We start from the raw sequence: 23948 nt of genomic DNA on the forward strand, positions 1-23948 counted from the left end.
TATTGCACTTACCCAAATCCTTTAAGTGCAAGTGTAGCACAGTTTCCATAAAAATATTAAACAGCAAAACTGTTTTCAACATTGATAAAAAAATATATGAAATATTTTTTAATTACCAAATCAGTATATTAGAATGATATCTGAAGCATCATGTGACACTGAAGACTGGAGTAATGATGCTGAAAATTCAGCTTTGCATCACAGTAATACATTAAAGAACATTTTTATAATATACTTATATAATATTTATATAATATGTATTTATATTTTAGTGCTGTAAAATGATTAATCATGATTAATCGCATCCAAAATAAAAGGTTTTGTTTACATAATAAATGTATGTGTACGGTTTATTTATTATTTATATATAAATACACACACATGCATGTATATATTTAAGAAAAATGTTTTGTTTTTATATAAACTAATATTTATATAATATTTAATAATATTTAGAATATATTAAAATATTAAACAGTTTAAATAGTAATAATATTTCACAGTATTACTGTTATGACTGTATTTTTGATCAAGTAAATTCAACCTTGGTGAGCATAAGAGACATAAAAAAACATTTAATTTCAAAAACATAAAGCAACATTCTCTCAGAATGATTTCATTTAGCTCTTCTCTATTCATATAGTTCTGCGTGCAGATATGAAAAGATAAAGAGATGGAGCAATAAAAAGCAATAAAGCACAAATCCTCAGAAGGTTAAATGCTGGTCAGCTTTGCAAAATGCACGCCGTATGACTCTAATAACATAATTGAGATCACATAGTGGTCATTGTCATTTCATCTCGTTGCGAGCATAGTCGTGGAAATATATCATAGCAAAAACACACAGTACTATAAAATAATTATAGCTCTAGGGATGAAATAAATGTATTTATTTGGCTTTTTTTCTTGCTGTATGATTGTCTTGGTAACAAAGGTAGCAGTAAATCCTGGATCCCTTCCTTTTCTGTTTTGGACCTAGGAATTATGATGATTCCTCCTGGATGATTCTCTTCGTTCACGACAACTTCAAAGGCAAACTCAGTATAGCAACAGGATTTAGAGATTACATTCTGGGCTTGCTCTAAAATCAATTGAGTGTTTGAAGTTGCTTTAGTATGAATGTAACGTTTCCCATTACTCAGCGATATGCAAATTGCGGGGCAACAAGAGTGTGAGAGAGATCTGATGAACTCTGCCACTGCCTTTAGATGATTTAAAACACTAATCACATCTCCATCAAAGACTGCTTGAGATAAAAGGAAATCACTTCTCTTCTATTAATAATCACTTTCAAATGGCATCTCATCAACGTCTAATCATCTTTCATTATCTGAGGTGTCCAGAGATTTTAATCTGTAGTACAATGTTGAAGACTTTATTTTTTTTGGCACATTGACATTTTTATGGAATACTGACGAAAATTAACACATGAAATTTTATTTTTTCAAGACTCATCAATGGATTGAAAATTGTTTTTCTGTGGCATCTAAAGTGGTTTATTGACATTCTCTGTGTAAACAGTCTGGATGCGCAAACTAACTGCCTGAACAAATTTTCTGCTCCTCAATTCTGATTGCTTGTGTGATGAAGCATGTGCGAGCATTTAGCCACACACTCGAAAATAAACTGTAATGACGGCACAATATATCAGACTCCTTAGATAAATATCACACAATCACGCTCATCTGTTTACTCACCAAAGCTGTCAACGTCAAATATATCAGAGAATATATGTAACCACCTTGATATGAACAAAGCTGTTAATAGAATTGGATTAAATATATATATATATATATATATATATATATATATATATATTTTCACACCACTGTATATATATTTTTTGTAGAACATGTTATTATTGCTTGTTAATAAATCAACATCCTATCATTTAATGAAAAAATCACAATGGGGGATTTATGAGTGACGTTTCATTCAAATTCAAGAAATCTGCTGGATCAGAAACATTTTAATTAAATTATCTTTGCTCTATCCATATTTGTTTATTGTGAATCAGCTAGGTGCTATTGCAAGTTTGCATCAGTTTCATTATTTTTATATTCATGTAGCCTTTATTATTATTATTATTATTATTATTATTATTAAAATATGGGATATATTTGATTTTTTTTTCTCGGTTAAACCAACAAGTAGGTTAGATAAAGTCTCTTCTGTCTTTTCAATTACTGTTCAAAAGTTTTGGGTCAATACAATTTACTGTATAATATTTAAACTTTCTTTTCTTCAATGAATGAAAAAAAAGACAGATTTCCATTAAAAACTAAACAAAACAACCCACACACACACACACACACAAAACCACAACACTAATTTTAATAAGAAATTTTGAGAAGTAAATCAGCATATTAGAATGATTTCTGAAGGATCATGTGACACTGAAGACTGGAGTAATGGCTGCTGAAAATTCAGCTTTGCCATCACAGAAATATCTTTTTTTTTAATATATAAAAATGTAAACAGCCATTTAAAATAATAATAATGAATGACAATTAATACATAATACATACATTTAAATAATGTAATACAATTTAAACATTTTACTGTTTTTATTGTATTTTTCAACAAATAACAGCATATTTCAATTAAAAAATAAAAATAAAATAAAAAAATCTACTGATCCATATACCTTTGAAGGTAGTGCATAAAAATAATAAACCATTGATGAAGTTGATAAATGAAACTAAAAAATCAGTTGTTGTCAATAACTTCCATGAACATCTATTTATTTTTACAGTGTTGTTTTCTCTCTTTTTCCATTTACTTTGTTTTATCTGTTTTCTTTTTGCTCTGTTTCTCATCGTCTTTTTAAATAATCTTTTCCCCCTTAGGTGTAAATAACCCATTATATCACAGATAAGGCCGTTTGAGTGCTGCGGTATGCTGACACCCTCTGTCACCCAAATGGCCGTAACCAACCACAGCTGTCATAATTACACAGAAATGACCTGTCACCAAGCAGACACATTATACACGACACAAACACAAAAGACTCCACACTGTCATTGGGTGCTTTGATCTGTTTCTTGATATGTGGTGGAAAGCGCTCTTGTTCAGACAGGTTTTAAATTGTTGAAGGAAATCCTTTTTTTGGTTCGAAACAAATTCAGACAGTTTTAATGTTCGGAGCTCTGAAGACGTCAGACATGAGCATGTGATTCTCTAGAAGGAATTGAAGCAACACAGAGCTCTCCTTTTTGTTATCTTCCACGCATACAGCAGTAAATGTGGAGATTTTATGGTTTTATATGTAAAAGTCTCAGAAGTGATTCATGTACTCAGTCCATTTCCCCTGCTCTCAGCAACAGAACAGAAGTGCTGACATTTCTTTTGACTGCTTCTCTGTGATGTCAGTGCAGTGTCCCGAATGGTTTTTCCAACAGACAGGGCAATACATGTGCAGAATTTTATTTCTGCTGTTTCTGGTTTGCTGGTTAAAACTGCAATTGTGCGTGTGCAGTAAACATTGAGATGTAACTGACACAATGTTAGGTCTAACCTTTACATCAATCGATGGAACATTATCTCTTTAATGAAAGGTTTGAGGGCTGAAACTAACAGACAAGATGATTGCTGATCTTTGTGCTCAGGAAAACATGCCCAAAAAAATACACAACAAACAGATATGTGAGTAATGGCAAGCTGTCCCAGTGAGAGGTCATTATAAGGACAGGAAGAGAGAGCGACAGACAGAGGCATTAAAAGAGAGAGAAAGAGATCCAGGTGGTTTCAAAGTGGGACACTGAGGTGTTTTTGTACATCTCGCCATCTCTCCAATTGCAGATTGACAAATCTCTTGTTTCAGACTGCAAGTAAACATATCTAAACAGAGCCTATGGTAAATAAAACCAAACAGGTCAAACTATGCCTCCAAATTTTATTCAATCTAAAAGACTAAGTAGCGTTTCTGTCAGCACCTGCCTGTTTCTGAGTGGTAAAATGAGCCAAAGACAAGCCCTCCAGCTCTGATGCAACATCTGCCTCTGAGTTCCAGGATGTCTTAAACTGCCAAAGGCAAAATGAGAGCACACTTTCAAAACATTCAGCTCTAGGACAGGAACATGCAGAGAGATTCAAACCCACCGTTAGATGAATAAACCACACAAACACGTGCTTGACACACTCATTAACAATCAGACAGGTATAATCACAGTTTAAGAAATGTATTGTTATTAAGTTATGAGAATCCATCAGTGTTTTGCATAGTCTCATTGTAATTTGTCTATGGGAGTCCTTGATTGTCAATAGACAAAAACACATGCTGTTTGTGTGTACTCTATTGTCCACATGACAAGTTGAAATGAAAATGATATTTTCTTTACCGTAGTATTAGAGCAGGGTTTTGAATTAGAAATGCCCCTTTGTAGTCCTTTTCACCTAAATATTTATTCATTTTTTGTAGTTATAATTTAATAAATGTATGTGCACTGTTCAAAAGTCTGGGGTCAGTAAGTTTATTTTTTTTTAATGAAGAAATTAATACTTTTATTCAGCTAGGATGCATTAAATTGTTCAAAAGTGACAGCTAAATTGTTACTAAAAAGTTATATTTCAAATAAATGCTATTCTTTTAAACTTTCTATTCATCAAAGAATCCTGAAACAAATTAGTTTTCACAAAATATCAAGCAGCAGAGCTGTTTTCAACCCTGATACGTTTCTTGAGCACCAGATCAGCATATTAAAATGATTTCTGAAGGATCATGTGACACTGAAGATTGTTGAAAATCCAGCTTTGACATAAAAATAAGATACATTTTAAAATATGTTAAAATAGAAAACAGTAATGTCACATTCTAAAAAATATTACACAATAGTAATATTTTTTTATCAAAGAAATGCAGCCTTGGTAAGCATAAAAGACTCACCAATCCTACCAAATCCTACCAACCCCAAATGGTAAGTAAATATAAAAATATCAAATACCAAAACAGTCTTCAGCATCATGCACATTATTAAATAAACACATTTGGAGCATTTTCTGTAGTTGTGCTATAATGTATAAAGCACACACTGTATATAAGGCAAGCAGATGCGGTGCTAAACACAGCGTGATGTGTGAGTCAGGATGGCAGAGAGACAGAGAGGTTCTAACCTCAGCAGGGGATCAATCAAGCGATCATTAAGTGTGATGTTGTGCATTGATTAACCCCAGCATGAGGTCGAGAGAGTGATGGAACAGATTCTATATAACCTTCAGCTTTAAGCATACACACTGGTGGAAAATTAAACAGGTCAATGTTAGCTAACCTGAAGCAAAGCAAATACATATTCCTGCAGATTTTCAGGCACATACATGCTTTACAGATGGTGTGAATGATGGACAGACATGATTGACAGCTAGCCCACTAAAGCAGAATGGTGCCAGAAAGCTTGTGCTGCAATTGATTACTGGTTTGCTTTGTAGAATTAGCTACAAATTAAAAAGTTTATTTTGTACAAAGAAAGGCAATGTGTGTGTGTGTGTGTGTGTGTGTGTGTGTGTGCGCGTTTTTGTGACAAATGAGGACATACATTTGTATAATGACAAAGGTATGACATAGGTATTACAAGGAGAAGGTGACTTTTCAGGACATTACCCCATGTCCCCACTTTTCAAAACGCTTATAAATCACACAGAATGGTGTGCACAAAGTTTCCTGTAAGGGGTAGGTTTAGGGGTAGGTTTGGTGTAGGGCAATAGAATATACGGTCTGTACAGTATAAAAACCCTTACGCCTATGAGATGTCCCCACTTTTCACAAAAACAAACCTGTGTGTGTGTGTACAATTGCCTCTTTGCAACAAAATCTCATGGTTGTTCCCCTCCATTGTACTGTATGTTGCTCTGCTCAGACGTTCTAGCTTTTAGATATGTCTGACTCACTAATTTCTGCCGTGACTCTCAATAGGGACCCAAATCATGTGAATGAAAACCCGACAAGTTTATTTTGTACAAAGAAAGGCAATGTGTGTGTGTGTGTGTGTGTGTGTGCGCGTTTTTGTGACAAATGAGGACATACATTTGTATAATGACAAAGGTATGACATAGGTATTACAAGGAGAAGGTGACTTTTCAGGACATTACCCCATGTCCCCACTTTTCAAAACGCTTATAAATCACACAGAATGGTATGCACAAAGTTTCCTGTAAGGGGTAGGTTTAGGGGTAGGTTTGGTGTAGGGCAATAGAATATACGGTCTGTACAGTATAAAAACCCTTACGCCTATGAGATGTCCCCACTTTTCACAAAAACAAACCTGTGTGTGTGTGTACAATTGCCTCTTTGCAACAAAATCTCATGGTTGTTCCCCTCCATTGTACTGTATGTTGCTCTGCTCAGACGTTCTAGCTTTTAGATATGTCTGACTCACTAATTTCTGCCGTGACTCTCAATAGGGACCCAAATCATGTGAATGAAAACCCGACGCCACTTACACTACAAAACTGCATGGCCATGAACATTCACAAATCTAAACTTTAATTGCACATTAATTTTTATCATGGTAAATTGGGTCTGTACATCAGTGTGCATCCAATTGAGGCTGTGAATGGTGATGAATGCTTTTGGGTGCTTTCTGGCATCCTCATGACTTGTATACGTTATAGGCAGAGGAAATTCTTTTTAGAATCACAGGGCTCAATAACGTGTCTGTCTCCACAAATCTGTGGGCAGTCAAGCAGCTGCTGAACATGTCTGTGTCTGTGGAGGGTTTCAGAGAACATGGAATAGAGCTACCATTTCATTACAGCTGTTCAGGTCACTGGAGCAGAAAACCTGAAGCAAGTCTGCATGGCTGTGGATATGTGTACATGCCTGTGTGTGTTTGTTTATCTGTTTGAGGAGGATGTGTGGACTAATGCTGTATGATGTTGCTATTTCAAGCTTTTTGTGTTGTTTTCATGACAGAATGAATGAAGGAAATATTTCAATTAATTAACAAGATTCTTCTAATAGTCGTTCAGATAAAATAAAAAGTGAAGTGCCTTTTTAGGACACTGTGCTGTAAATGGTATTTATTTTTTCTTTTCTTTTATTCGCTCATAACAAGATTTAATTTTAGGTTGAAATTAATTTAAAATAATTTCAATACCAAACGTCAAATACTATAATTAATTACGTATCCTCGTGCTATTCCAAACCATTAGACTTTTGTTTATCTTCAAAACACAAATAAATATGTTTTTAATGAAACCTGAGATATTTCTGTCCCTCCAAGTCAATTCCACCAACATTTTGACGCTTCAAAATGTTCATAAAGACATCGTAAAAATAATCCATATGAATCAAGCGGTTTAATCCAAGTCTTCTGAAGAGATATGATCACTTTATACACTGAAAATATTTAGTTTACGCTTTTACTGACACAAACAATGATCAATGCACATACTGTGGCGAGTATCCCGAGTCCAGATTAGCGTCGCCCTGGAAACGCCGCTGCCACACTGATCACCGACGCACAACACCTGTGCGCGATAAGTGGCGCACCTGGAGCTCGTTCCCGCTGGCCTTAAAAGCCAGGAGAAGAGACACCAGCGGGAAGGCACCCCGGAGCTCCAGGTGACATTAACGATTGTTTCTCCTTGTTCACAGACTCTGAAGGCACCCTGGGAGAGGGATCTGCACCACGGCACTTCACCCCACGAGCACCACGCTGAGACGGGCACCGAGCACCATTCATCAGGGCACGTGTGATCAGTGTGTGGGCTAATAAATCACCCTCCGGGGCTCTTTCGACCAGTACCGAGTCTGTGCTCTCATTCACCCCGCGAGAGGTCATCGCGGCCCGGGAGGGGTGGGTCCAGGAAGAGTGGGCTCGCATCATCGCCCCCTTCCTCACCGGAGAAGCGCAGCGGGCCTATTATGCCCTGAGGGCACCCCGGAACGAACAGTATGACGAGCTCAAAGCCGAAATCCTAGCCCGGGTGGGCCTATCGCCCATGGGGGCGGCGCAACAGTTCTATCAATGGACCTATGATGAATGGCAGCCAGTGAGAGTGCAAGCGGTGCAACTGGCTCGATTGACTCACCTGTGGCTTCTCGCAGGGTCCCCGACCCCGGACCAGGTGGCCGAGAAACTACTCATCGATCGGCTGCAACTGGCCCTGCCCCGCCTGCTGAGGTGCCCGGTCAGTATGCGAAATCCCCAAGACATCCACAGCCTGGTAGAGGCGGTCGAGCTGGCGGTGGCAATGAATGCCCACAAGGCAGGGGAGAGAGCAGGCCTGGCGCCCCACAGGGTGATGGAGCGGAGTCCGCTTGAAGGTGCACCGTGACCAGGCTGCAGACCGGCGGTCCCCGACTTGGCGGATGAGCCAATGCCCACAGAACCCCCGGGTCTGGATGGCGGGGTGTTTCCTGCACCAGGACGGACGTTCCCCGGGCCCCAGCAGGATGGTCAAACTGGAAGGGAAACCCGTACAGGCCTTCTTGGACTCCGGCAGTTCAGTCACCCTCGTGCAACCGTCCCTGGTACGACCCAGGCCCGAGCAGAAATCCCAGTTGCCGCTGACGTGTGTGCACGGAGACACCCGCTGAGTAGCGGCCCGTACAGTGCGGATCTTAGCGGAGCCCGGGACCTGGGCCATCGAGGTGGGCATCTCCCCGTACCTCTGCTCCTGGGACGGGACTGGCCGGGGTTCCAGAAGCTCCTCCTCGGACCCAGGACGCAAGGCCGTACCGCCAGGAACGGGCCACGGCGACCCCGTTGGGGACCGCCTAGCCCCAGGCCGGTCTACCTAGCGACGGACAGCGAGAGGGAGGGTGAGTGTCAGCCCCCTAATCTACCATCTGTCTACCTTGATGTGTTTTCCCAGGTCACGACCGGGGGCTCGTTCGGAAGGGAACAACGCGAGGACGACCGCCTGCGGAGCTGCTGGGATCAAGTGTGCCACATTGATGAGGTAGACAGGCTCCCGGGGCCCCACCCCCTCCCTCATTTTGAAATATGCAATGGTCTGCTGTACTGTGTCGCCCACAGCCGGGAGGAGGACAAATTCCTCCTGGTAGTGCCTACTACCAAGACGGAGACGGTCATGGAGCTGGCACACGGCCACCCAATGGCGGGACACCTAGGAGCCGACAATACCGTCCAGCGCATCCGGGACAGATTTCACTGGCCCCAACTAGAGGCCAAAGTGAAACGGTTCTGCCGTAGCTGTCTCACCTGCCAGCAGACGTCTCCGTGCCGCCCTCCCCCCCAGCCCGCTCATTCCACTACCCGTCATCGATGTGCCCTTCGAGCGGATCTGGTAGGACCACTGCCGAAGTCTGCCCGGGGACATGAGCACATCCTGGTTATCCTGGACTATGCCACCCAGTACCCAGAAGCCATTCCACTTCGAGCGGCCAACGCCAAGAACATTGCCCGCGAACTGTTTCTGCTGGCCAGCCGTGTCGGGATCCCAAAGGAAATCCTGACTGACCAGGGTACCCCCTTCATGTCCCGGGTCATGGCAGACCTCTGTCACCTCCTCAAGGTCCAACAGTTGAGGATGTCGGTCTACCACCCGCAGACGGATGGCCTGATGGAGCGGTTTAACCAGATGCTCAAACGGATGCTGAAGCGGCTGGTGGCCGAAGATGGGCGTGACTAGGACCTCATGATCCCGTATGTGCTCTTTGGAGTCCGGGAAGTACCCTTCACCCACTTCGAACTGCTGTTTGGGAGACAGCCCAGGGGCCTTCTAGACGTGGCTCAGGAAGCATGGGAGAACCAACCAGCCCCCCTTCGTAGCCTCATCGAGCACGTACGGGAGATGAGAGAAAGGATAGACCGGGTCATGCCATTGGTTAAAGAACATCTCGTGACCGCCCAGCGCGCACAGCAACGGATGTACGACCGGCCCGCCCAGGCCCGGGAGTTCCAGCCGGGCGATCGAGTGGTGGTACTGGTCCCGACAGCTGCGTGCAAGTTTCTAGCGACCTGGCAGGGGCCCTACACCATAGTGGAACGGATGGGACCGGTGACGTACCGGGTGAGGCAACCGGGCCGCCGACGGACGGAGCAAATCTACCACGTCAACTTGCTTAAGAAGTGGGTTCCCCAGCCCGATCAAGGTCTGGCAGGTAACCTAAAATCCCCCCCACCCCCGTAATACCCCCACAACGAGTTGTGTTTCCCCACAGGACCAGGGCGAGTGGTAGATGGGGAGGGGGGGGACGTGGCGAGTATCCCGAGTCCAGATTAACGTCGCCCTGGAAACGCCGCTGCCACACTGATCACCGACGCACAACACCTGTGCGCGATGAGTGGCGCACCTGGAGCTCGTTCCCGCTGGCCTTAAAAGCCAGGAGAAGAGACACCAGCGGGAAGACACCCCGGAGCTCCAGGTGACATTAACGATTGTTTCTCCTTGTTCACAGACTCTGAAGGCACCCTGGGAGAGGGATCTGCACCACGTCGTGTGTGCGTGCGAGAGAGAGAGTGTGCGCGAGCGAGCAAGCGAGAGAGTGTGTGTGTGTGTGCGAGAGAGAGAGAGAGCGAGGCACATCACAGTGGAGTCAGCTGTCTTAACCGTGGCTTGTGTACTGCTAACACATATTCATCACTGTGTCTGTCACTAGACTCTGTTCCCCTTTCGGGCTCTGTCTTTACATTTATTTTGAAAGATGAAGCTCGCGATTATAGTAAGGGGCGTTACATTTCCGACGAGTGCTTGCGGTGTTCGGCCAATCAAAATGCACTGGGTCAGCTGGCCAATCAGAGCAGACTGCTCTGGTCGGAAGGAGGGACTTTGTAGAAAACGAAGCGTTTGAGAGAGGCGGGGCATAGAGGACTTACAATAATGTACAGTATTTGAAAAATAATGTGTTTTTTGAACATTAAAGCATGTCAACATATTCTGTTACACCAAATACACAAAATAATGATCTTTAAAAAAGCATCATATGACCCCTTTAATACTATTTTAATTTGTGTGTTATGGCTTTGAAACTCATGAGGGTGAGTAAATAGTGACAGAATTTTCAATTTTTTGGGTGAACCATCCCTTTAAGTCTGGCCTGCATTGTGGCGCTAGCCCATAATTTAAAAATCATTTAAATTCATTATTTTTAATGGATAAAATGAATTCATATTTTAAAAATAACAGTGTCTGAAATGGTTTGGATTTGAATATTTCAGTCATGTATATAACCATGACTCGTTAGCAGCCTTTTAAAAGTGTTATAATTCATCTGCATATTTTTAGATAGGAGTGTAAAACAAACTAATTATTCTCCAAAAATGTAGTTGTGATGAACTGCACTGAATTGAAAGAAATAAACAACAGCTTGTAATAAAGAGCTTAGGAATGGGATGCTGTGTTAACAAACGTGAGGAGTTAATTAAAAACGGGAAATCACAAATGAAAGAGAATGCCTGAGGCAGACCTACTGGCAACAGTGGTGCCCTGTTAGTAACACACACGCACACAGAATCCATATGTCTCCTGTGTTCACGTCCACCTGATTTTAGAAGCTACATTTACCCAATATGCACTAACTTGTCATAACCATGAAAAAAAAATCGAATCTTTGGTACATTACAGTAATATGTTCAAATACAGCACAAAGTAAACTGTATCAAATGTAAGGTTGTGCTTACGTTGAATGTAGTACTTTGGCTAGGTTAAGACTGTGTTAATTGAGGTCTCTGAGGAAACAATCCATGAACAGCCTTTAACATCCCTGGAACCTTTCCATTCCAAAAAAGGTGGATAAAGGTTCTTTAGATTTTTTTAAATGTTCATCGTGGTTCTTTTAAGAACTGTTCACTGACAGGTTCTTTGGGGAACCAAAATGGCTCTTCTATGGCATTCATGTGAAAGCCCCTTTTTACAATATTTATTTTTAAGAGTGTAAGTGAAAAATCATTGTTAGGACTATAGACCTCAGATGCTGAGGTGAGTCATTTGTGTTGTGATATGTATTTATCGTCAGCAGCACCTTCACAAACACCCGAAAGGAAAATCGCTCAGTAACAATAACAAGCATTGCCGCAGGCACAATTAAAGACTACACGTAAGTCTACTGTCAGAAAGAATTAATGTAAGAACACACACACACGCTCTGTCACACTCGCTTTCTTAATCTTACTCTTAGACTTTCTCTCTCTCTTGTTTTATTTCTCTCTCTTCTTTGAACCTGAACTTCTTCTGACTGGAATACATTCACACATTACTGCTATCCAGTTAGCATATTACTCATGAAATATGCATCCCACATCCATATCTGCGTAACTTACATGAGAGTCAGTCATGTTGTTTTTCATTCCCACACTTCTGCAGCTATGCTTAAACTGACTCAGTCTTTATACCTCATGCGTCTTAAGTCACTGTGTGAACGTTTTTATTATAATGCCATTTGTTTGTTTACATGAGGTTAGTATTTTATTTAATAGGCTATTGGAGTTAGCTTACCATTTTGTATAATGCCATAGTGAGGATGGCATTAGTATGAGTTTTTTTTGTGTGTCTTTTCTTGACCTTTAGATTAAACCTAAGGTTAAGCTTCTCTTTCCTGTCCTTTCAATAACCCTGTAGAAGAACTGTGTGTAATGAAAATCAGCTGCAGTTTAACAAGGAAGTGGGAGATGAGAGATACAAATCAAAACTGATGCACAGATAAAAGTGATAAAAATATAAAACTGGCATATACAGTACATATCACATCCTCAAGCTCTTGATTCTGGACTGCAGAAAAAGTATATAATATCGCTTTGTCTGTCAAAGAAAAGGGTCTTCCTAGGGTAAAAGATTAATGAAGCTAGGTTGATATTCTGTCTTCCTGCAGGAACTGTGGTTTAATCCCTACTGTCTCACTTTGGATTACCACAGATGCACATATTTATCTGGCAAGACACATGCAGGTCACACAAACATATGTTACACACAGACACGTCATCCACACAAACACGGGTCACACACAACAGACTATCTATAGAGGGCAGAAGTTTAAATAATTACACAACACTTTTGTACATATTTCCTATGTGCTGATGAAGGAAGTCTTAAATGCCTGAAGAAAGCTTTCCATTAACATTCCCATTCATCTTAATGGCAGTTGGCCAGCAATTGCAGGGCCCCTCAGAGGTATGTGACCTGGATGCTGCCATCTTGGCTCCTGGGCACTTAGTTCCTGGTAACATTTGTCAAAGGCAGTGGGCAGTGGGTATCCTTAACAAGTCTTAAAATGTCATATGTCAAATGTTTCTATCAAAATTAAGATAAAAATATCTTAAATGGTACAACAACAAGTCTTAATTATCATTTTAAGAGGGTTAAAATTTGGGGAAGGAAAACAGGAATCATGATACAGGTTAATGTTTTTAATGGAATAAATGTTAGCAGCTCCTTCAGTCTTTTTTTTTTTTTTAAATCCCTGAAAGTTTAAGTTAGGATAGTTTACTAGAGCAAAAATCTATGGAGATGAGTTTACCTATTTGGTGTGATGACGTTTAACGTCCCCGACAACCTCTGTAGTTGAGCTAGTGTTAACCACAGACCTTATTTCAGGCATTAAACCAAAAAGCCTTTCAAAAAACCCATTTACACTAAGACGATGGAACTGGAAATACTAAAATGCGAGTTCCATGAGTTCTGGCCTACAAAAATACATCACCCCTGCAGCACTCCATGAGCAGTTGAAAAAGCATTTCAAAATAAGAGTCCCTGTGTATTTTGGGCTTGTTTATGAAATCTTGCAACAGTTTTATACATCTTGTTATTGTAGATATTTTGGTTACACAAGGAAAGACAAAAACATTACGATGTTCAATAGATTCAGTAGTATCAGCACAGTCTATCCAAATTTTACTTGACAAAAAAGGTTGTATGTCATGTGTATCTGGTCTTATACAGTTGGTCTCTTAGTCATGTTCTCTACACAGTGTTTGTGTACATTTACATAATAGTGTCTCCTCTATCCACCACATCTGTTTTGTGAACAATCTCTGGTCATTATAGACTTTTACACCCTCATGTCTGTTATCAGAATGATTTGTGGGAAGGCTTCTGGTTTACATGAGTATTTGATTTTCTCTGGGGGAAGGTTTCATGCACTGAAATAAATAAATAAATAAGTAAAACCCTAACCAGCATGACATTGGCAAAATTGCTGCTATACTGGGTAGACATAAAATAATTGCTGTCTTGCGTGTTTGTGTTTATCTGAAAATCTGTGTTTGAGTGACAGCTGTGCACTGTGTTTTGTACAATGTGAAAGCTATTTCAACAGACTAAATTGGCCTTTTGAAGAAGGTAAAGTGTTTTCTTACATTTACATCCATTCAATGCATTTAGCAGATGCTGTTATCCAGGGCAACTTACAAAATTGCTTTAGTATTGCCTACAAGACCATTGTTATCAACAGATGGCATGCATGCAATTTGGAAAGCTTCCTATACCGATACAAAAAAAAACAGATAAAAGATAGTACTTGGAAGTTCACAATGTTATTTTTGTCATGAGGGGAGAGAGAGGAAGGCGTAGGTGGAGGGCTGAGTAGGGAGTAGAAGGTGCAGAAGAGTTTCCTCGGGGCAGTAGCGTCAAGCTTTGCACCATAGCTTTTCGGCAAGATTGGAATATGAGGTAAAGTCATCTGGAGTTCCCTTATGTGCTGTCTCAGAACCTCTGTAAACTGTGGAAGCTTGATTCCGCCATGGGGTGAAAAGATTTAAAAATTGTAAATTGTAATTGTGACTTTTTATCTCACAGTTCGGACTTTTTTCTTGCGAAAGAAAGATTAAAAAAAATTGCAATTACCTTTTTTTTTTTCTTTTTTTTTTTCCATGGCAGAAACAAAAAACAGAATTGCGAGATGTAAACTCAGAATTACCTTATGTGCTGTCTCAGAACCTCTGTAAACTGTGGAAGCTTGATTCCGCCATGGGGTGAAAAGATTTAAAAATTGTAAATTGTAATTGTGACTTTTTATCTCACAGTTCGGACTTTTTTCTTGCGAAAGAAAGATAAAAAAAAATTGCAATTACCTTTTTTTTTTTTCTTTTTTTTTTTCCATGGCAGAAACAAAAAACAGAATTGCGAGATGTAAACTCAGAATTCAGAGAAAAAAATCTAAATTGCGAGATGTTAACTTTTGCAAGGTATAAGCCCATAATTCTGAGAAGAGATGTCTGAATTGCAAGATGTAAACTTTTTATTCCATGGCAAAAAAAAAACGGAATTGCAAAATGTTAAATCAAAATTCCAAGAAAAAAAGATGTAAACTCAGTATTCTGAGAAAAAATAACAGAATTTTGTGATGTAAACTTCCTATAATTGAGGAAAAAGGTCAGAATTGTTTGATATAAACTTGTAATTGCAATGTGAATTCAAAAGATAAAATGTAGAATAGATTACCTTTTTTTGGATTTGTATTATTTATTTATTTTTTGTGGTGGAAACAAGCTTCCGACCAGGCCTACTTAGAGGAGTCAGAACAGAGAGTCAAAATAAGGGAAAGATGCAACAGTTGATGCTGCTGCTTCAATAATGGATAAGGTGATGGTATAGTTAGGAAATCTGAGAGAAGGGAAGTGCCATTTGCTAACACCTTTGTATGAAGATTTTGGTGTGTGTAAAAAAAGACTAGGCAGAGAAGCACAGGTGTTGAGGTGTTTCCAGTAGTGCAAATATGTGTAATACACGTTTGTGTCTGTGGTCTGCAGGTGTATACACGGTTTGGGAAATGCTACACGTTTAATGGAAACAAGACGTCACCCAAGCGGGTAAGGCAAGGTGGCACAGGAAACGGACTGGAGCTGATGCTGGATATTCAGCAGGACGAGTATCTGCCCATCTGGAGAGAAACCAGTGAGTGACAAACGCAACTGCCGCCATTTTGCATCTCATTTAACGATTGTAGTGAAAATGACTTTGAAGATTTTCAGTATTAATTTTATTGTTTATTGCAAAGCTGATGTGATGCTGTACAATGTAATTGTTTTATATAGCCTACTACCATTTAAAATTTTGGGGCTGTAAAATTTTTAAATCTCTCTTATTCTCACCAAGGCTGCATTCACATATTTGACCAAAAATACACGGTTCAAACAGTAATACTGTGAAATATCATTACAATTATAATAACTGTTTTCTACTTTAATATATTTTAAATTTTGTTATTTATTTCTGTGACGAAGCTGAATTGTCAGCAGCCGTTACTCAAAGTCTTCAGTGTCACAAGATCCTTCTCAAGAAACATGTCTTATTAATATGCTTAATATGTATATATCTGAAGATATATATATATATATATATATATATATTTATTTATATCTGACCCTGATACTTTTGAAAGGTAGTGTATACAGGTAAAATTAGAAATTAATTTTAAACCTTAAATCCGTATTTTATGACCACTTATACTGTATATTTATTTATTTAGCACACAATAATACAATAATATACAGTTATATATTTTTTTTTTTCAAAATAAACCCCGACAGAGTGATCAGGACTCCGACATAAAGTGGATTCACATGAATTCACCTTTGTAGCGTCTGGACCAATCAAACACACAATTTTTGATTTGATTTAACAAATCAGTTATTCATTAGATTAACAAATCATCACAGTCCCCTCACCCAATAAACTGGGTGCCAGGATGTCTACAACGACACCAGGACCCCCTGGTCCCCATGGCAACCACGACACCTTTGCTAGACCAGACACATTTATGACCTAATGGCATGTTGAGAATTACCCCTCTCACTACAATTTCCATAGGAAAGACACAGTGCACAGTAGAAATGGACTCTTCTCTAATTAATCCATAGGAAAACCTTTCTGTGAATGAACACACATATCCTTCAGGTCATTGTGCCTGTTGTCTTTGAGATTTTATACTGTTTTATGCAGGCTTATGATGGAACCACTCGTTCCTGTCATCTTACCTATATGTAATCCTACCATGTTTAGTATCTATGAATTCGCCTTCTGATTATCTAAACGAGCGTGTATATTATATGTTGGTACATAGGCAATACATTAGTGTCCTGAGAATCTTTAGTAATTTCGATACAAAGAAATAGAACATCTGTCAGATTTTTTTACCCATTCAATCTGTCCATTTTCAGATGAGACCACACTGGAGGCAGGTATTCGGGTTCAGATTCACAGTCAGAACGAACCCCCGTATATCCACCAGCTGGGCTTTGGGGTCTCTCCAGGATTCCAGACATTTGTTTCCTGTCAGGAACAGAGGGTAGGTTTAACTGGGGTAAAAACCATAAAAACGGCTAAGGTCTGAATTCAAAAGAAAGCTGTTCTAAACTCTTGAATTCCAGACATTTTAAATTAGGAGCTAAGAGTCAAAAAGATTTCAAGGCTGGCTGGGATATTTTCTAATTGAGACTGCATGTGCTAAGTATTTCACAGCCATAGGGTGCACTCAAGCAGACAAAGAAGCAGAGACACATAGACCTTTTCTTTAAATGTCTGCTGTTTTTCTAGCTAACATACCTGCCACAGCCGTGGGGAAACTGTCGGGCTTCATCTATTTTTTTTTTTGCAAAACCTGCTTCTCTCACAAATTCTGTCAGCATTTTCTAATAACTATAGCAGGATTCCTTGTACAAACTGCAGGCTCGTTTCAGTTATATAATGGGATGAAAATGTAATTGGGGTCTTCCATTCATTGGCTCAATAATAGGGAAAAAAACCATTTTAATAGACTGCTCTATAATGACATTCTGTGGTTTCCACTAATTATTATTTTTTAACCATTTTTGGTGCTAATCCTTTTCTTTCCATAATACAAAAAATAATGGGCTCATTTCTATACTGTTTTTCTGCAGGGAATTAAAACATTTTTATTAAACTTTTCATTGTGCAGAGACAACTTTCTCATCTTGGATATTTTCTTTGAGGCCCTTAATTATGAGACAATTGAACAGAAGAAAGCGTACGACATCGCTGGTCTGTTAGGTAGGTTTCCAATCCTCACACACTATAAACATCTGTACAGCAACTGTTATGGTCATCAGAGGTGCGGCATGTCTGCCTTCTCAAAAAAGTATTAAAGGGACTGTAATAGCCATTTTGGTCTTTACTTTGAATTGTTATATATGTGTATATCCAGTAAGGGTCACTCTTGGGTGATTGTTCACAGAATATAGGTGGGAACCTTCCCTCAGTGTTGCTGGAGGGAAGGTGCACACAGTTTTTTGACCGCTACGCTAAGCTGATTGTACCACGCTATGCAAGTCGTTGTAAAGTTGAAGGACTGGTGGATTTATTGACTGTTTGTTTGGATTCTTTCCTACATGGAAATGAAGACCAGTAATGGTAAAATAAATCTACAACAATGAGCATTTTAACTTCTTGTGTGGACATTACAGTTAATAGTAATTCAAGCGTGCACGTCCATTTACAAGCACCGTCCAGCATCCCTCAGCTGCTTAAACTATTAGACTTGGCTGCTTATAGGGATAGTTCACCCAGAAATTAAAATTGGGTCACTTTCTTCTGGACAACAAAATAGATATTTTTCACAATAATGTCTCAAATTTGACTTCAAATAATGAAAGACAATAGGGTCCAGTGCTGTTAACATTCAGAAAGAAAGTCGTACAGGTGTGGAATGTACAGGCTGCACTTGGACACAATAGGCCAATTTTTCAATGACGAAGGGATGCAGTGTCCTGTTCCCTCTCAGGGAACCATGGTTACATGCGTAACCCGAGACATTCCCCTTCTAGGGAACTCGCGCTGCGTCCTCTAGTGGACACTTGGGGAACAAAATGCCCATGTCCATCTGGTGAGATAGCACCAAGGAAGTTACAGACATACACCTAACCTTTCTAAGCCACTGATGGCCCGGGCTGCATACATAGCTTGGCAGAAATGAGGAACCCAGTTTCAGTTTCATATGGGGGGGGGCAGCACAGTCTAGATAGGGGCTCCAGGGGAACACTACTTAAAAACCCTAGTAAGGGGAGTAGTCACTGAGCTAAAAAACAGCTATCCTCAGATAACTATCCTCTAAAGATCATAACTGAAGATTGCCAAGACGTTCCCCTTCAAGGGAACTCACACTGCGTCCCCAAGAGGACAATTTGGGGAATGAAAAAAAACCACTATGTCACGCATGTGATGCATGCCTGTCCACTCGAAACCTTAATAGAGGGGAGACAGCATGAGAAACTAGGAAAACTGCCTGCTTGAAAAATACCCTGCAATTGGGGGAGGCAGCCTAGCATAATAGAAGGGGACCTAAAGGGGACCGCCGACTTGAAACCCCTAGAAAACAGGGAGGAATCCCAGCCCTCCTACCTAAATATTAGGCAAGAAGCAAAATAACTTGAGCTAGCAGGAAACATAACTGTCCTCAAACAGCTAAGTTTCTAAAAGCAATGAGCCATCTACTTGAGACCCTAATACAGGGGAGACAGCTTAAAGCATGGAAAAACAAGGAAACTACCTGCTTGAAAAATACCCTGAAATCAGAAGGAACCTAAGGTGGACCACCTACTTAAAAATCCTAGAAAACGGGGAGGAAGCCCAGCCCTACTGCCTGAAATATTAGGCAGGAAGCTAAAGTAACTTGGGAATAAAGGGGAACCCAGTCAAACTACACAAAAAGGACGGACATCTCATCTAGCCAAGCATGGACACATAACTATCCTCAAACAGCTATGATCTAAAAGCAATGGGCCATCTACTGTACTTGAAACCATACAGGGGAGACAGCTCAAAACATGGAGGGACTACTTGAGAGGGCTTGTGCCAAGAGGAACCAAACCTAGTCATAGAAGTCAGGCTGGACCACAGTTGCCCTTAGACCACTATATTACAGAGCAAAGTAAGTTTGAGCTGAAGCATAACTATCCACAGACAGCTACATTCTGAGCATGGGCTGTCCACTTAAAAGCCCTGAGGTGGGGGGACAGTCTACTCAGCCCAAACTTAATATGCAGGATTGAGAGGGACCGCCCACTTAAAAATACCCTGAGACCTGGGGCGGCAGCCCACTCCTAAACCTATCCAGCTTAACTCAGGAAGGGACATTCCTCAAAATCAAGCTAGGAAAACAGCTGTCCTCAAACAACTATGTTCTAACAGCAATGGGCCATCCACTTGAAAAACCCTAACAAAGGGGGGCAAAGCCATACTTAGCATGCAGGATTCAGGGGGACGGCCTGCTTGGAAGATACCCTGAAATCAGGGGAGGATAATGATTCACACATGCTTAACAAACAGACGGCTCCTGAAGGCAACAAAAGTTGGTGACGTGTTCTGCCTGCACCCTCTTATACTTTGGGGTGCCCACCTGTGACGTCAGGGGCTACGTGGGCCAATAGGACTGGAGTTGTTTCAGACACTGGTCCTGCTGCAGTCCCCAAGTGTCTGCTAGAGGAAACAGCGCGAGTTCCCTAGAAGGGGAACTAAATGCTGGGTTATAGATTTTCCATTACATTATATTTTGGGGCATAATTTTCATTATCAGATGTATTGGGAGTGAGAATGTGTTGGCATTTTTTTAATGGATGTCAATGGAGGACAGGCTTTAATATGCCGATTTCAGTACGTCGACTTTTGAGAGAAAACAGCTGAATTGATAATAAATATAATAATAAATATATTTAAATCTTAGCAGTGGTTTTGATAATATTTTTTATTTCTGATATTGTTGTTTTGGCTAATACAAGTTCTGAATGGTCGGTAACTTAAAAATTTGGTCTGCAAATTGGCTGGTGAGTAAAAACGTTAATTTCAAATCCTGAATACTATAGAAAATAGATGATTAAAAGAGAAGAAAGACTTAACTATTTTATGTTTTTTGTTTATTGATGTTTGGTTTCCATTTCCAGGAGATATTGGTGGACAGATGGGGCTCTTCATTGGGGCCAGTATTCTTACTATACTGGAAATACTTGATTATATCTATGAGGTATCTTCACTTCATTGTGAAAGGACAGTTCTATGACATTCACATAAACACACTATCATAATACACACACATCTCTTGTCCTTTCAGTCCGCATTTAATCTTTATCTCTGTAGGTGGTCAAATACAAAATCAAGCAACTCCTGAAACCAAAAAAGAGTCAGAAACAACAAAACCAAAGGAACTTGATTCAAGAGCAGATCCAGAGAACAAAGAACCTGCGAGAACAGAACCTGAGAGCTCAGCTGGCAGATGGAACTATAGCTACAGTCAGATTTGAAGAGGTCAAAGTCAAGGTGAGTCAGAGAAACCGAGAGATTTTTTGATGGCTTATACACATTGCACCTAATAACTGATGACCCGCACCATGCGATTCGTTTGTCAACAGGCAGCTAATGAAGTGGCTCAACCGCACAGTGCACATCCAACTTCAATATTACCAAATCATCACAATGCACAAGCAGTTGTGCAGCAGGACTTTACTTGTTAAGGGATGCCTCTTCTTCTCTGTATTTATTTTTCATATCACTGAACTTGAAATTGGGATCATGAATGGACCCTGCACACTGAAATACAAATTTAAATTTTTTTTCCACTTATAAAAGCTACAGCCAAAGTCTAATTCAGGACCTCATGTGAAACCGGCTCAAACCAGTCACATCGTCACTGTTCTCATTGTTCAAGTAAATACCAGATGAAGAAACCACACAATGTGTTTCACATGTGCTTTTGTTGATTTTTTTTCCCATCTGGATGGACCTATCATGGACTTCAAAGAAGAAAGGACCAGAAAGGATCAGATTCGATCAGAATGTTGCATTTCACAATAATTACCTATTTGACAGGACAAATATGAACTAAATTAAAGTTATAAGGAAAAAAGAGAGAGATGACGCAAACACACAGCTGTTGCTAAGTGCAGAAAGAGTTGGTTTCTGTGTGATTCTTCATTTGGTAATGTACAGTGCTTGCATCATTTCACCATTTCACATTTCTTAATAACATAATGAGACTTCTCAGTAGGAGAACAGCTCAAATATACCACTCGTTTCACTGTGAGTAGGTGTTATGTTCTTTTTCAGTCTTATGTAACTTCTCCATTGTGCTATAGTCCTTATAATGAAACAGTCTGACTCTAGGTTTGAAACATCACACTAGAGCACACTCTGTTTGCTGAAATCATCTCAAGTAAAATAAATAAATAAAATTAAAAACACAAGTAACTTCTTTATATGAATATAAAAAGGTAGGTGATATTTATTTTGTATTCAAATACAAGCACATTCAAATACAAACAGATACATTTAAAATTGTAGTAACATTTTGCTGAATATCCATCATTTCCATCTGGTCTGTCTGAAAAGGACTAGAACACAGTAATACTGTCTACAGCTGAAACAAAACTGTCAGAGTATAACCTTAAAGCACCATAAGTTCTTCTTCTTTTTTTTTATTCCATGTCTTGAATAATGTATTGGAGACTAGTCTTATGGCAGAGCCTTCTGATTGAATATGCAGAACTTTCGCAATTAACCTTGTGCATGAGGACAATATTTCAAGGAGGGGAAAAAAAATCAGCTTTTACTGCCATCTAGTGGGCCTAACACAAACACCTATCGTATTTCATCAACACTACTTTGTATGAAATTTGCAACACCAAGTCAAAGTCTGGTGGCTCCATAACCATGGACATTCAAGGGTAAAAATCTTATATGTAATCATCAGAATTTGCAATTCTGCAAATTACTGTGGAAGTATTTGGTGAATAAAAGTTGTTTTTTTCAACAATATCACATGGGTGGGTCAAAAAGACTAATGCAAGTTGTGAAAAAATTGGTTGTGATTACATATTAATAATAATAATAATAATGAGGATGAAAATGTGCCGTCACCTACAGTGACACACTTTCAACAAATAGAATTAGAGCTTCTTAAGCTCTTCATCTGTAACCTTTTCTGTTAGCAGCAGCACAGTGTACACAGTAAACATCTGCAGTGTGATGCACTTTAACTCTATAACCTCATTACAACATGTTAGTTCCAGAGCCCAACACCTGGTTCTCTGCTAACAAGCATCTTTTCTGTAAAAAATTATTGAAGGGGGGGAAAAAAACACCTAAACATCATTTTGACATTATAAATATTCTTAAATATTTGGGTTATGTGCAAAACAAAACAAAATAAAAATTATTTTGTGTTAATTTGTTTGTTGGTTGCCTAGCTGAGAAGCATTTCACTGTGAAGGAGCAGATTTAAAGGCACAGATTTTTACATGGACAATATAGTTAGGTTGTCCCAGACAGCCACAGCTCACGGGAAAATGAAGTGTGGGTGGAATACTGGAATGTATTGCTAACATGGGTGGATTCAGAAAACTGGAATAATACAAAATAAATTGTGGAAATAGCTTTATACATTCACCCTTTCTGAACTGTCCAGTATTGTTGTAAACATACTTTATCTTCTCTTCCCTCAGCTGCAGCCACAATAAAAATGCAAAGCAAATTCTTTCACTACAGTTATTGAACAAATAACATTCCCAGCTCCATCACTAGCCCCAAGTTTACTTTTTTTTTTCTTTTTTTTTTGCAACATTACAAACTTTCATTTGAAGCAAAAAGTATTTGAAAATCAGACCAAAAGACAAAGCTACAACACATATATAGTGGCTTTAGTGAGGGGATGACTACAATCCCATGAAGCATTATGAATGACATTAATTAAAAATATATAGCAATTCTCATTAAAAGTTGTTTTTAATTCAATAGAAGCTATATATTTACGTTTATTGTAAAATGTGCATATATATATATATATATATATATATATATATACACACACACACACAAATATTGAAGTATCATAAGAGCATAGAGAGACCGACTCGATTACTGTACGTCACATTTTTTGATTGGTGGACTTTTCTGTACAGCATCATGGGTAATGCAGTTTTTCACTGCAAATTCCGCTGTTAAACATGGTTATTTTAAAAATAAGTTAAAATTTGAACACATTTTTAAAGGTTTAAAAGATATTATTAAAAATGAATTTCCCCATGGAGAATTATTATTTTTTACTT

General features: G+C 39.4%; 1 protein-coding gene across 1 annotated transcript in view; it reads left to right on the top strand.

Annotated features, from left to right (window-relative positions):
* LOC107566307 (acid-sensing ion channel 4-like) overlaps positions 1–22002 on the top strand; it is a 42622-nt gene extending 20620 nt beyond the window's left edge. The window contains exons 3-9 of the mRNA XM_016251720.1: positions 15648–15792; positions 17058–17185; positions 17434–17517; positions 17778–17907; positions 20793–20872; positions 20986–21165; positions 21258–22002. Coding sequence (XP_016107206.1) covers positions 15648–15792; positions 17058–17185; positions 17434–17517; positions 17778–17907; positions 20793–20872; positions 20986–21165; positions 21258–21359 — 849 coding nt within the window. The 3' untranslated portion in view covers positions 21360–22002. The remainder of the gene's footprint in view (positions 1–15647; positions 15793–17057; positions 17186–17433; positions 17518–17777; positions 17908–20792; positions 20873–20985; positions 21166–21257) is intronic.
* Positions 22003–23948: the final 1946 nt, after the last annotated feature.

The sequence above is a fragment of the Sinocyclocheilus grahami genome, unplaced genomic scaffold (genome assembly GCF_001515645.1).
Source record: "Sinocyclocheilus grahami isolate Dianchi unplaced genomic scaffold, SAMN03320097.WGS_v1.1 scaffold1069.1, whole genome shotgun sequence".
Classification (NCBI taxonomy): Eukaryota; Metazoa; Chordata; class Actinopteri; order Cypriniformes; family Cyprinidae; genus Sinocyclocheilus; species Sinocyclocheilus grahami.